Source organism: Capra hircus, chromosome 3 (assembly GCF_001704415.2).
Source record: "Capra hircus breed San Clemente chromosome 3, ASM170441v1, whole genome shotgun sequence".
In the NCBI taxonomy this organism is placed as follows: Eukaryota; Metazoa; Chordata; class Mammalia; order Artiodactyla; family Bovidae; genus Capra; species Capra hircus.
The window spans coordinates 729965-743949 of NC_030810.1; the positions used below are offsets into that span (position 1 = coordinate 729965).

The 13985-nt window shown below is 60.3% G+C and overlaps 1 protein-coding gene across 1 annotated transcript in view; it reads left to right on the forward strand.

Annotated features, from left to right (window-relative positions):
* PASK (PAS domain containing serine/threonine kinase) overlaps positions 4604-13985 on the forward strand; it is a 27458-nt gene continuing 18076 nt past the window's right edge. Inside the window, exons 1-7 of the mRNA XM_018039872.1 lie at positions 4604-5832; positions 6299-6531; positions 7092-7262; positions 7931-8071; positions 8625-8759; positions 10752-11012; positions 12052-12205. Coding sequence (XP_017895361.1) covers positions 5637-5832; positions 6299-6531; positions 7092-7262; positions 7931-8071; positions 8625-8759; positions 10752-11012; positions 12052-12205 — 1291 coding nt within the window. The 5' untranslated portion in view covers positions 4604-5636. The remainder of the gene's footprint in view (positions 5833-6298; positions 6532-7091; positions 7263-7930; positions 8072-8624; positions 8760-10751; positions 11013-12051; positions 12206-13985) is intronic.

Below are 13985 nucleotides of genomic sequence, written 5' to 3' on the forward strand. Positions count from 1 at the left end.
CCCGTACAAAGGGGCCGCTTCCAGTTAACGCTCAGCCCGGGGCGCCCGCTCTCTTTTCCGGGGCCTGTCCGCTAACGGGTCCGGGAGAGCTGGTCGGACCTGGATGCCGATCTAGCTACTGCGGGAGCCGCAGCCCGAAACGGGCCCCGGCCCCGCGGGCATCATGGGCCGTGAGGGAGCCGCCCTCTGCTCCGCGCCTTCAGGTCGAGGCCTCCGAGAGGCGAGGTCCGCGGTCCTCACTCTTCTCGATCCTGAGACCGGAGGAAACGGCGTCCGGGGACCGCGCTGGCGGAGGCGCCGTCTCTTTTGGTTCCTCCGAGGCGCCGTAGACGGACTTCGGCGCGTCCCTAGCAACCGTCAGCGCGGGCGTCTCCTCGCGGGCTCCCTGGGTCCCCGCCCACAGGCGCCGGCGGTTGGCCCCTGGGACCTGTCGATCGGCGCCCGTCGCTCTGCCATTGGCTGGTGGCGCTAGCGGCGCGGATTGGCGCCTTCCCGGCGCGTTGAGAGCTCGGCGGGTGACTGGGCGACCTCAGGTGAGCCACCCGCGTGGGAGCACCGCTCCGCGCCTCACGTTGTCCCACTGCCCGCCCCGCGCCGCCCTGTCGGTGGCGGCCCGCTTGCCGCCCTGTGGCTATTCGCGCCTGGCCGGTCCCGCCCCTCAGCTCCGCTCAGGGTCTCGGCCTGGGCTTGGCCCCACCCGGCGCTCGGTCCTTGCCCGCAGAGGGACTGTGCCTGTCCCACCACTGGAAGGGGCCAGGCTCGCGGAGCTTGACACCCGGGAGCCCCTCAGTGGACGTGTGTGCGGAGAGCCGTGAGCTGTAGCACCTCATCCATGCTGCCCGACGTCCCCACTGCATACCTGGGCTTTGTCTTTAACCTCCTCGCAAGCGTTTCTTTTCTTAGACAGGGACTGTGGCCTTGCGGTGCGGTCTGATGCCTTCTGTTCCCTTACCTTCTACATCTGGCAAAGTAAACCTATGTCGATTCTGTGTCTTACTTTGTCTTGCGGGTTCCCCTCTGTGTCTTCCTGCTATTGCTTTAAGACCTTATAATTTCTTGTGTGAATGACTGTGATTCCCCCCTTCCCCCCTGTTGGTCAGGTTACTTCCAAGCAGGCCTTGAAAGTCAGTCTTTGGGATAAGAGCCATACTGTCTGTGGCAGCAGGAGGCCCTGGGAGTCAGCCCAGCTTCTCCAGACCCGTCTTTACGGGTGGACCCCTCCCCAGGGGCCCTGTGGGACTACCTCGAGCTCTGCCTGAAAGGCTTCCTCACTCTGCTTTGCTGGCTCAACTCTGCTGGTGCCTCCTCCTGGATGCCTGTGCTGGCCTCTCAGGTCTGAGAGGCGCCCTTGGCTCACACCCTCCATCACAGCAGCGTCACCCTGGATACGCTGGAGGGGGGCTGGACGCGAGAAACAGACCATCTCAGGATGGGCCCCACACCTGACATCCAGAGGAAGGCAGGTGTTAGGGTAGGGTCTCCTGTGGCTCAAAATGACACCTTGCCGTTTTCAGCTCTGCCCGCCAGCCTGTTAGCCTCATGCTGCACCGCTCTGCTTGCACAGCAGTGGGGGGAGCAGTTGGAACCAACTGTCTCCTAGTGTTTGTTCTCCTGAGAGAAAGCCACTTGCTTCCAGATGTTCACTTGTAAGAGCAAGGAGTACTCTTCCAGAAGCTCCCCGCAAACCTCTTCTTCTGTTTGATTGGGGGTGGGGAACGTCACACCTTCTGGAATCAAGACCAGCACCAGGAGCAGGCTTACTCTGAGGCGCCATCAGGTGCTGTCTGTGTCCAGGTTCCTGTGGCTTCTGCTCAGAGGGGATACAAAACAGAACAATCATACACCCCCTGCCCCTTTAAAAACCACCCCACTTATTCCAAAAACCTTGGCCTGGATTTGCAGGCATTTCTGATTAGAGTTTGAGTCAAACTTGAACAGGTGAGAAAGGAAGTGATCTAAGGATGCGTGAAGCTGGGCTCCGTGCCCTCAGGGGCCACCCTGGGGCTGTGGCCCCGATGTGCTGTGTGAGGCTGAGCTGGCTCCACAGACTGTGCTCAGGACAGAAGGTGTGAACGGAGAAGGGGTGGTTTTTTCTGAGGCCACTTCTTGGTTTATCAACTTTTGACACTTTTTACTTCCCCAGTTCAGTTCAGTCACTCAGTTGTGTCTGACTTGTGACCCCATGAATCGCAGCACACCAGACCTCCCTGTCCATCACCAACTCCTAGAGTTTACTCAGACCCATGTCCATTGAGTCGGTGATGCCATCCAACATCTCATCCTCTGTCGTCCCCTTCTCCTGCCTTCAATCTTTCCCAGCATCATGGTCTTTTCCAGTGAGTCAGTTCTTTGCATCAGGTGGCCAAAGTATTGGAGTTTCAGCTTCAGCATCAGTGTTTCCAATGAATATTCAGGACTGATTTCCTTTAGGATAGACTGGTTGGATCACCTTGCAGTCCAGGGGACTCTCAAGAGTCTTCTCTAACCCTACAGTCCAAAAGCATCAATTCTTCAGCACTCAGCTTTCTTTACAGTCCAACTCTGACATCCATATATGACTACTGGAAAAGCCATAGCTTTGACTAGACAGACCTTTGTTGGCAAAGTAATGTCACTGCTTTTTAATATGTTGTCTAGGTTGGTCATAACTTTTCTTCCAAGGAGCAAGTGTCTTTTAATTTTATGGCTGCAATCACCATCTGCAGTGATGTTGGAGCCCCCCAAAATAAAGTGTCTCACTGTTTCCATTGTCTCCCCATCTGTTTGCCATGAAGTGATGGGACCAGATGCCATGGTCTTAGTTTTCTGAATGTTGAGCTTTAAGTCAACTTTTTCGCTCTCCTTTTTCACTTTCATCAAGAGGCTTTTTAGCTCTTCACTTTCTACCATAAGGGTGGTGTCATCTGCATATCTGAGGTGATTGGTATTTCTCCCAGGAATCTTGATTCCAGCTTGTGCTTCATCTAGTTCAGCATTTCTCATGATGTACTCTGCATGTAAGTTAAATAAGCAGGGTGACAATATACAGCCTCGACGTACTCCTTTCCCAATTTTGAACCAGTCTGTTGTTCCATGTCCGGTTCTAACTGTTACTTCCTGACCTGCATACAGATTTCTCAGAAGGCAGGTCAGGTGGTCTGGTATTCCCATCCCTTGAAGAATTTTCCACAGTTTGTTATGATCCACAAAGTCAAAGGCTTTGGCAGAGTCAATAAAGCAGAAGTAGATGTTTTTCTGGAACTCTCTCACTTTTTTGATGATCCAGTGGATGTTGGCAATTTGATCTCTGGTTCCTCCGCCTCTTGTAAATTTAGCTTGAATCTTTAGAAGTTCACAGTTCACATACTGTTGAAGCCTGGCTTGGAGAACTTTGAGCATTACTTCACTAGCGTGTGAGGTGAGTGCAATTGTGCGGCAGTTTGAGCATTCTTTGGCGTTGCCTTTCTTTGGGATTGGAATGAACACTGGCCTTTTCCAGTCCTGTGGCCATTGCTGAGTTTTCCACGTTTGCTGATTTAGTAGGTGTCAAGTTGTCATGGTTTTGCGAATGTCCTGATTCAGCTTCTTGTCATAGGTTTACAGGACATTCTCTTGTGAAGTTTTTCTTCCTGTCTTTTTCCAATTTTCCTTACTCTTTTTTTACAGTTGACATATAGCTGACTTACAGAGTTGGTTTCAGGTGTGCATCATACGGGTTGGACGGTTATGCACCTTAGGGAACCATCTCCGGGTTTGATGGTTATGCACCTTAGGGAACCATCTCCGCAGTGAGTCTGGGAACTGCCTGTCACCCCACAGAACTGTTCCTGTGTTGCCACGTGCTTCCTGGGCCATTCTGCTGCTGTTTTCTCAAGTAAGTGCTCTGCTCTCTCTCCCTCTCTACTCCTGCTGCAGCCTCTCTGACTTGAATGTTGCCGTGCTTGATGTTGTCCCAGACATCCCTGCAGCTAGTCTCATTCTCCCTGACTCTTGCTTATTCTTCCCGCCCGGCTTGGGCGGTTCCTGTTCTGCTCCTCAGCCTTCCCGGCCTTCGGTCTGCTCCTCTGTCGTCTGATCTACTTGACTCCTTCTGGTGCGTGTTTTCACCTGTTGTCTCCTCTGGTTCCGATTGGCTCTTCTGCATCCTTTCACTCCTAGTCGATGTTCTCACTGTGCCCATCCCCCGCCCTCCTGAATCCTGTGAGCATCTTTATGGTCATGATCTTGGACTCTTGGGCTTCCCTGGGGGCTCAGCTGGTAAAGAATCTGCCTGTAATGCAGGAGACCCAGGTTCGATATTCGGATCAGGAAGATCCCCTGGAGAAGGGAATGGCAACTCGCTCCAGTTTTCTTGCCTGGAGAATCCCATGCACAGAGGAGTCTGGGGCTACAGTCCCTGGGGTCACAAAGAGTTGGATACGACTGACTGACTCACACTGTGGACCCTTTCATCAGGTGGGTGGTGTGTGTGTTTGGTCACCCACGCCTGACTCTTGGCGACCCCATGGACTGTAATCCACTAGCCTCCTCTGTCCGTGGGATTCTCCAGGCAGGGATACTGGGGCAGGTTGCCGCTTCCTCCTCCAGGGCATCTTTCTGATCCGGGGATCGGACCCGGGCCTCCTGCACCTGCAGGTGGATCCCTTACCACTGAGCCAGCTGGGTGGACTGTTCATCTCCGTTCTGTTACGGTCTTTCTCTGAGGTTTTCCGTTGCTCTTTCATCTGGAACATATTCTTCCATCTCTTCATCTTGCTAACCTTTATTTCTTCATACTAGGTAGCTTGGTTATGTCTCCCAGCCTTGCAAAAGTGGCCTTGTGAGAACAATGTCCTGTGGGGTCCTGTGGGGCCCAATAGCACGCCCCGCCCTGGCAGCAGGACCCGAGGCGTCAGGGCTGTTTCCTGTGTGGGTGATGTGCGCCTTTCTGTTGCGCTGGGGCCGGCTGCTGTGGGTGTGCTGCTGTGCAGGACTGGCCCCAGCCCAGCCGCCTGGGAGGCCTTGCCTCGTGGCGTTGTTGTGGGCACACTGGTGGGCTGGCAGACCCCCTGGTGCTACTGGGCTAGAGGGAGGGTTCCAGGATTGTGCCCACCAGCCCTGGTGTCAGCCCCGGGATCGAGATCACAGAAATGACTGCAGCCAGCATCCCAGCCCCCAGGGCCCCGCTGCCGCCTGCTTCTCTGGGAGCCTCTCGGGGACCCACAGATGGTCTGGCCCAGGCCCCTCTTTGCTGGAGTTCAGACTGTGTGAGAGTCTGTGCACAGCCTCTGGGAGCAGAGGCTGTTTCCTGTAACCCTGGCTGCCAGCTCTTGGTTCTGCACGCCAAGGCGGTAATGCAGAAATGGGGTGCTGGCTCTAGGGGCACGGCGCCCTGGCCCTGGGGGCCCCTGGCTTGGCCCCTGCCTGTGGGTCCATACTGCAGCACCCTTCCTGGGTCCTTCCCACTCCGCTCGGGTTTCCCCTCTCCCCTTCTCTCTTTCCCACCCCTTCCTCTCTGCTCCAACGGCCCTCGCATCGTAGGTTCTGACCCCCGACGGCTGTTTGGGGCTGAGGTGAAGAATGCTCTGGCTGAGCTGCCTCTGTCCCTGCCTGGCAGACGCTGGTCAGTGTCCTTGGTGTTCTGGTGGACAGTGGTCCTGCTGGCTCGCTAGCTCCTCATGGAGGACGGGGGTTCGACGGCCTCTGTGGAGGACCACCAGGGCCCGGGCGGGAGCCCCTCCCTGCCAGTGCCCCTGGAGGGCCCCACCGCGCCTGCTGCCTTGGAGCCCGGCAAGTCCGGGTCCTCAGCCCACAGACACGTGAGCAGGAGGACCGGGCTGTCGAAGCTCTGCCAGAGCCGCATGGCGCTGTCGGGTAAGCAGCCTCTCTCCGCCAGCTGGGTGGTGCCTGCAGGACGGGGGCCACGCTGGCCTCCTTGCTTGGCGACTCTGCTCTGACGGGAAGCAGGAAAGGCCTGTGGGAGGGTCCTCCTGGGGGTCGGCAGGTGGGAGTCGGCTGGAGCTGAAGGAGCGGGCTAGGCTGGGGGGGGAGGTGTGGAAAGCAGAGGAGGACCTGGAGGGGCTGGGTGAGAATGTCCCGCTGCCGGAGTGGACTTCCCGGTGTGATGGTGAACGACCCTGCGGCCGGGGGGCCTGGGAGGGCAGTGGGACAGCGGGGAGCTCAGCGTTCATGCTGCTGTGTGGGGTCTTGGTGGACCCCAGGGGGTGCTGGGATGCATGTCCGAGTGCTCGTCATCCCTGCGGTCACCTCGTCCTTGGCCCTCTTGCGGGAGCTCGAGGCGGGGGCCGGGTGGGGTCTAACGTGTCCCTTTGTTCTCCAGAGGAGAGGTGGAGCTCCTACTGCCTGTCGTCACTGGCCGCCCAGAACATCTGCACGAGCAAGTTGCACTGCTCGGCCGCGCCCGGGCAGGCGGACCTCACGGGGTCCCTGGGCAGCACGTCCTGCTGCTCCCTGCTGCGGGCCTTGTCCTCGGGGTGGTCCACGCCGCTGCTCCCAGCCCCCGTGTGCAACCCCAACAAGGCCGTGTTCACCGTGGACGCCAAGACCACAGAGGTGCGTGCTTCGGGGTGTGACCCAGCCGCGGCCTGGGGTCTGTGGCCTCAGCTTGCGGCCTCAGACGGGCGCCCAAGCGTGCCAGTGCAGTTAGGAGAGCGGCCGGGTCTGCCTCTGCAGCGGCGAGAGCGATGACTTAGGAGACCTCAGTGTGCCTCTGTCTGGACAGATCAAATCTCCCCATTGATGCAGAGACTCAAGGAGAGGGGGTAGTGCGTCGTGTAATCTTATTTGCCGAGCGTGGAGAGCCAGGATTTAAAGCAAATGCGTTTGCAGGATGCGTGTCTGTGTGCACAGAGCTGAGGCTTTCAGGTGGGTGGGCGTGGGGCTGGCCCCCACCTCCACGCCCGTCTTGCTGGGGGAAGCCGGCCTGTCTGCAGTCTCTGTGCCGCCTGCTGCACTGCCAGTGGTGGTTTCTGTTTCTCTGGAGGAGCCGGAGCGGCTCTGCTGAGAGTTGCCGACGGCGGGGCGGAGAGGGAGGCCTGCGCCGCCTTCCCCTCGGCTGTTCCGGGGGCGGAGGAGCCGCTGGCGACTCAGGGCCCTCCTCTCTGTGGCCGCAGATCCTGGTGGCCAACGACAGGGCCTGCCGGCTCCTGGGCCACAGTAGCCATGACCTCATCGGCCAGAAGCTCACGCAGTTCTTCCTGAAGCCGGACCCCGACATGGTGCAGGCCCTCAGCGAGGAGCACGTGGAGGCCGACGGGCACGCCGCCGTCGCGTTCGGCACCGTGGTGAGTGTGGGCCTCTGGGCTGCCGGCGCTCACGGTCGGCCGTCCCGCCCCTGACCCTGGCGTAGGGCGTGGCTGGGAAGGGGGTGGGCGTGGGGGAGGCCACGTCGGAGTGGAGACGCTGCGCCTTCCTGGTGCTCCTTGAGGAGGAGCGCACTGGCAAGCCTGCAGGGCCCAGGCCAGGTTCCGGGAGCTGCAGTTCCGTCGCCCCGTCTCCGTCTCCATGCCCCCTGGTGTGGTGGGCGGGGGGGCTGGCATGGCTACAGGGGCTCCCTGGAGCTTTGGGCTCTCCCGTGTGTGTGTATCCAGGCTGGACGTTGACAGGCTGACCTGCGTGTTAAATGCTGAGCCCTGAGCCTCAGGCCCTGAAACACGTTAGGTAGGACCACGTACACCCAAAAAATCCCCCATCCACGGGACGAGCACCGAGAAGAAAATGTAAACATTCAGCGTGTGGGGTGACTTTCCTCTGAAGCCTGGCTGCACACTCCCCTCGCTTTACTGCCACGGAGTGGAGTATGTCTGATAGGCCACTCACTCAGAGACCGTACGGTCAGGCGCTGGAGGCCTTGTTTGCGCTGTGATCAATTTCCGTACGGGAGGCGGGTGAGCGGCAGGCAGGTGAGCCCGCGGGCCGGGCTCGGGCCACTCTGAGCCCCTCTGTGCCCCAGGTGGACGTTGTGAGCCGCAGCGGGGAGAGGATCGCGGTCTCCGTGTGGATGAAGAGGCTGAAGCAGCAGCGCAGCCCCTGCTGCGTGGTCGTGCTGGAGCCCGTGGAGCGGGTCTCAGCCTGGGTGGCATTCCGGAGCGACGTGAGTCACTCTGCCACTCGGGCCCCCCCCCCGCAGCGCATCAGCACGTGGTGTCCCCCGGGGCCTTTGGGCAGGAAGAGGGCTTGGGGTCTGGAGGGTGTGCCCGGCTGCCCTCCTGGTAGCTGCACTTGGGCAGGGCATCGGCCTCCCTGGCCTCTGTTCCCTTACCTATACACGTGGGATATGAGCCCAGCCCCCCACAGGATGGCGTTAACACTTGGATAAAGTCATACATCGCTCTCCGGGTGGTGGCTGACACGCAGGCCGCACTCAAGGCCTGCGCAGGTGTGCCGGTTGTGTGTGTGGTTCGTGAGCCTCCAGCGTGAGCCGGGCTTCCGCGGGTGCCTGGGGGAACACGCGTTTGGGAATATCTGGCAGGGGGCGGGAGACGGCATTCTGAGGGTGGCTCCCTTTGCCCCTGCACTTCCAAGGGTGGGGCAGCAGGAGCATCCACAGCCTTGCCTTCCTCTGGTAGGCACGGAGGCTCAGTGAGGTTTAAGCTGAAGCGCAGGAAACGTGGGTCACAAGGCTCAACACCGGCTTTTCCCCCCAGGGCACCGTGACGTCCTGCGACGGGCTCTTCGCACACCTGCATGGCTTTGCATCTGGAGAGGAGGTGGTTGGGCAGCACATCACAGACCTCATCCCTTCCCTGCAGCTCCCCCCTCCTGGCGAGCACGTCCCCATGGTAGGTCCTCAGGGCAGGGCCCAGGCCACCGGCGCTGCCTGGCCGAGGCTGGGCCCTGTGGCCGCTGGCGTCTCTCTGGCTCCTGTCAGTCGAGTTCTCAGGCCCAGCTCCATGGCCTGCCAGCAGGGGTGTCTGCACTGCAGTCGTGACCAAGGCTCAGAGCCTCTGCGGCGCCCGCCTGGCCACCCCTGCCCCCGGTCCCCTTCCTGGAGCTCCTGTTGGGGCCTCTTTATTGAGAGGTCTGGGGGCTCAAGGACCAGGAGTGACTGGTGGGCGGCGTCTCTCGCCCAAGTCAGGACTGCGGGTCAGGCGGTGGCGGTCGCTCGGCAGCTCTGGAGGGCGGTGGGGATTCGGGCGGGGGAGACTCTCTCCTCAGCCAGACCCCCCAGTCCCCAGGGGCCCTGTTTCACAACTAGTGCACGGCCTTCACACAGTGATCGCGCCGCCGGGGTTCGTCGGGTGTCGCAATCAGCGGCCTGCAGGGTCAGACAGTCGGGTGGTCAAGCTGGGATGAGGTCGGCTCTGCTGCTGCAGGAGATGGACCCTGCCGGGGCGTCGTGGGGTCTTCCTGGCTCCCCTCTGGCTTCCGGCTGAGAGCCGGGCCCTCCTGGGCAATGGGGTGCTGGTTTCAGTCCCTCTAGGTTGACGGGAAGCCTCCCCTCCCGCACCTTCCTCTCTTTATGCCCCTTGCTCTGTCCTAAGACAGCGGACCTCCTGAAGCCTGACGCTGTGCAGCTCAGCTGGTGCAACCACTGTAGGGGACTGCTCGGCAGCCTCTTATGCTCAACTCTGGCGTGCTGGCGTAGTCCTTTTGGACACACTAAGTCGCTTCAGTTGTGTCCTACTTTTTGCCACTCCGTGGACTGTAGCCGCCAGGCTCCTCTGTCCATGGGATTCTCCAGGCAGGAATACTGGAGTGGGTTGCCATGCCCTCCTCCAGGGGGTCTTTCCGACCCAGGGATCGAACCCACGTCTCTTCTGGCCCCTGCATTGGCAGGTGGGTTCTTTACCACTGGCGCTGCCTGGGAAGCCCTTGCTTAACTCTGAACATAAGCACACTTCTGCCCCACCCCAGGCACGCGTCCAGAGGAGGTGTGCATGCCAGGAGGCATGTGTTTGTGTGTGCCAGGAGGCACGCACGCGTGTGTGCACCAGGAGGCATGTGCAGGTGCACTCCCAGCCCTCCATGCTGGATCCACCTGTCACCTCTGCCGCAAAAGAGGCTATGCCCCTCTTTCCTCAGGGCTCACTGGGGGCCGGGGTCTTACCAGGGGAAGCCTGAGGTCTTGATTCCGCCCCCGGTCAGGGTGCAGGGCTGGTGCAGGGAGCTCCCCCATGTTCGGGCCTCAGGCCTCTGCAGATCTTGCGGGGGAACCCTTAAAAAGGAGGCAGGCAGCACTGGGTGAGGGGTAGACACAGGCCTGGGGACCGGCCGTCTCGAGAGCAGAAAGGAGCTGACCTGGAAAGTCTGTTAGACACTTGTGAGATTTGCTTGGGAGAGCGGACAGGTTCTGAGTATTTAAAGCAGAGAACCATGATGGGGGACTTGGTTGTGTGGATGATGGGGGGCCGTGGAGGGAGAGTGGAGATGGACAAACCACCCGGAGGCCAGCAGTCTGGGGAGCCCCCGCCCCACGGCTGCAGAGGCGGGTGCTAGGGGCCTGGTGGTCCAGGTGGGGAGCGGGCAGGCACTCGCTTCCTGCAGGGTTGGGAGAGGGGCCAGGCCAGTTCTGGAGCGTGGCTTGATGGCCCATGTGCACCGTGTTTGGGCTGTTCTGGAGTGGGGAGCGGCTGTGCTGGCTTGGGTCCCAGCCCAGCCGTGGCTCTTGGTCAGGTCTCTGCCTTCCCTAGGGTTGCGGGGTGGTGGGGAGATGAGGCAGGAAGAGCAGGGTGGAGGGTGGGTGTCCCAGGGGTGCCCGCCGAACAGCAAAGCCTCACAGCTTGCGCTACCAGAGGTGCCGCAGAGGGCACAGTGGCGTGTCTTTCTTCCAGCACCTCAAGATTCAGAGGTCCGTTGGAAGAGCCAGGGATGGCGCCACCTTCCCTGTGAGCCTGAAGCTGAAGTCCCAGCCCGGCAGCAAGGAGGCTGCAGATGGCGAGGCGACCCCCAGCGGGGGCTACTCAGCGTCCGTCTGGGTGTTCTCCACCATCAGCGGGCTCATCACGCTCCTGCCGGATGGGACCATCTACGGCATCAACCACAGCTTTGCCCTCATGCTGTTTGGTTACGGAAGGGCTGAGCTCCTGGGCAAGGTGGGCCGGGGGGCCGGGCGTGACCCCCACAGGCCTGTGCGCCGTGCCTGCTGCTGCGGGGGCCGGTTTCCCTGGGGACTGGGGCCCAGAAAGCGGGACCTCTGCCTTGGTCCCATGCCCCGCCTGTGCCCGTTTGTCTGGACCTCCGGCAGAGCCCTTGCGTGCTGGGTGCCCCCCAGGAGAGGGAAGGGGCTCTGCCTGAAAGCCTGTCCCACACGAGGTCTGGTCTGAGTTCCTGCAGGGTGGTGTCATAGCCTCCACGCCTCCTCCCACCATCTGGGGGCGGCTGTGGGTCGGCTCGGAGGAGGCGTCTCTGTAACCTCCTTCTTGGACTGGGCTGGACTCTGCGGGTAGGTGAGCCTCTCAGGCCGCCTGAGAGGGGCCTCCCTGGTGGTCTCAGCAGTCCTCCAGGGCTTCTGGGGAGGGGCGCGGGCCCCCACTTGGTTGAGGGGGTGGTTCACGCTGGAGGGAGAGGCTGCTGTGTGCCGTGTCACTCGACATCTGAGCAGCCCCCTGCCCCTGCCCCACACCTGGCTGGCCCGGCTCTAGAGGTGGGTGCTGGCCTGGGCTCCCCACACCTTCCACTGAGCACCTCGATGCCCATGGGCAGCCATCCCCTCTCGCCACCCTCGCTGGGGTCAGCACTGCATGCCAGCCAGCCAGCCAGCCAGAACTTTAACCAGAGCTTCAAAAGAGATCCTTCCCTGTTTTCTAACAGCAATGCTAGTTTGAGTTAAATGAAATAGTTCAACTGAAGTCAGCGATCACACAGTTGGAGTACTTCCTGGACAAGTGTTTCCTGCCGGAGCGTGGGGACACCGAGTCCTTGCAGGGAGTATGTGAGCGCAGGCTGGTTAGGGTTTGCTAAGGGAAAGAGGACCTAGTTACGATTTCCATGATGGGCATCGGGGGTGCTCGGAACTGCTGAGAAGAGCCTGACCCGGGGTTGTTCCGGACCTCGTCCAGGCCTGCTCACGTCCTCTGCGCTCTCTGCCCAGGCGGGGCCTCGCTGAGTTCTGAAGCACCCTTTGTTTCCTAGAACATCACCTTCCTGATTCCCGGTTTCTACCACCAAATGGACCTTGCCTACGACAGCTCCTTACCTCTGCGGGACCTGGCCAGCTGCCTGGATGCTGGCAGCCGGAGTGGGCCTGGGGTCAGCACGGGAGACGAGCCTGCCGGCACAGCCCAGGGTGAGGACAGCCCCCTCCTCCTCCCAGGCCACCCCCTCCACAGGAGAGGGGCTGGAGCTGGGGGTGGGCGTGGGCGTGATGGGGGGGCGGTGGTGGCGTGGGGACCCTGTTCTGTGGATTTGGTGGTCTTCTGTGTCTTGTGGGCCTTCCACGTTCCCAGGGGATGGGACGCTTGTGTGGGTCTCACAGCTGTGTTGGTGCAGAGCGCAGGCCAGGAGATGCCTAAGTGAGTCACGTGGGCCTGCGTCCGGCGCCACGGCCAGTTGGCAGTCTCTCTGTGCGAGTAGGTGACGTAGCTTTATGTAAGTAGCTGAAGGTAGGACTGATGTCAGATCCGTCCCTGAGTCAGCAGTCTCGGATTTGTTTAGTTTTGTCCATTTCCAGTGTTTCTTTTTAATTGACTTACTTATTTTTAGCTGTGCAGAGTCCTGTTGCCAGGCAGGCTTTTCTCTAGCTGTGGAGACACAGGCTCCTCTCTAGCCAAGGTGGAGGGCTTCTCGTTGCAGGGGCCTCTGCTGGGGAGCAGCGGTGGCGCCCGGCCTCGTCACGCGGGCTCGGCCCCAGACCAGGGACTGGATCTGCGTCTCTAGCACGGGCAGACGGATTCCTTACCCTGAGCCACAAGGGAGGCCTACCAGTGCTTTTAACTAAGCATTTAAGGTGACGCCAATAAAAGCCCCAAGTCCACACTGGGACGCTGTAGGACCATGTTTGGGGCACAGTGTGGGGCTCCCACTGTGTGGACCCCTCTCTGTTCTCTGCAGGTGGAGCCCCGGGAAGCAAAGGCCAGCGGAGGCTCCGGCAGCCTCCAGGGAGCTCACTTCTGCTCCAGGAGGCTTGACCGGGCAACCCCAGTGTCGGCTCAGGGGTCCTCCCAGGCCTGCGCCCACGGGTGCTGTCACCTGAGGGCGAGTTGGTGGAAAGACCTGGACTTGGAGGAAACACCAGTGGATTTAATACAGTCAGTGAGGGAAACTATGACTGTGTGGTGTCGGACGGGACGTGAGTGCTCCCTGTCAGATGCTGTGTGTCAGCCTAAGATGTGACTGTGTGGCGTCTGACAGGACGTGAGTGTCACTGTCAGCTGGTGTGTGTCAGGCCTTAGGTGTGACTGTGTGGCGTCTGACAGGACGTCGAGGTGTGTTCCAGGTGGACTGTGGTCTGAAGAGTGGGATGTGTGTGTCAGGCCTTAGGTGTGACTGTGGCGTTGACGGACGTGATGTCACTGATCCAGGTGTGGGTCTGAAGGACGTGAGTCTCCAGCTGTCAGATGGTGTGTGTCAGGCGTGCCGTTGGAGGAGTGTCACTGTCGGTGGTGTGTGTCGCTTAGAATGACTGTGGCGCTGACAGGACGTGAGTCGTCACTGTCAGGATGGTGTGTGTCGGCCTTAGAAGTGACTAGTGGCGTCTGACGGTGTGGTTGTGTGGTGTGTGTAGGCCTTAGGTGTGACTGTGTGGTGTCTGACAGGATGTGAGTCTCACTGTAGATGGTGTGTGTCAGGCCTTAGGTGTGAGTGTGTGTCTGCAGGACGTGAGTGCTGGTTGTTACACTGTGTGTCGGGCTCAGATGTGACTCTGTGGTGTCTGATAGGACGTGAATGCTCCGTGTCAGATGGTGTGTGTCCGGCTCAGGCGTGACTCTGTGGCGTCTGACGGGACATGAGCTCTCCCTGTCAGGGTGTTTGTCGTGCCTCGGCTGCAGTGTTGGGGCGTTTCCCGTGTCATGCAGGTTCTCTGTAGTGCACGGCCTCCCTTCTCGTGCTACACCGCCCAGTGTGCA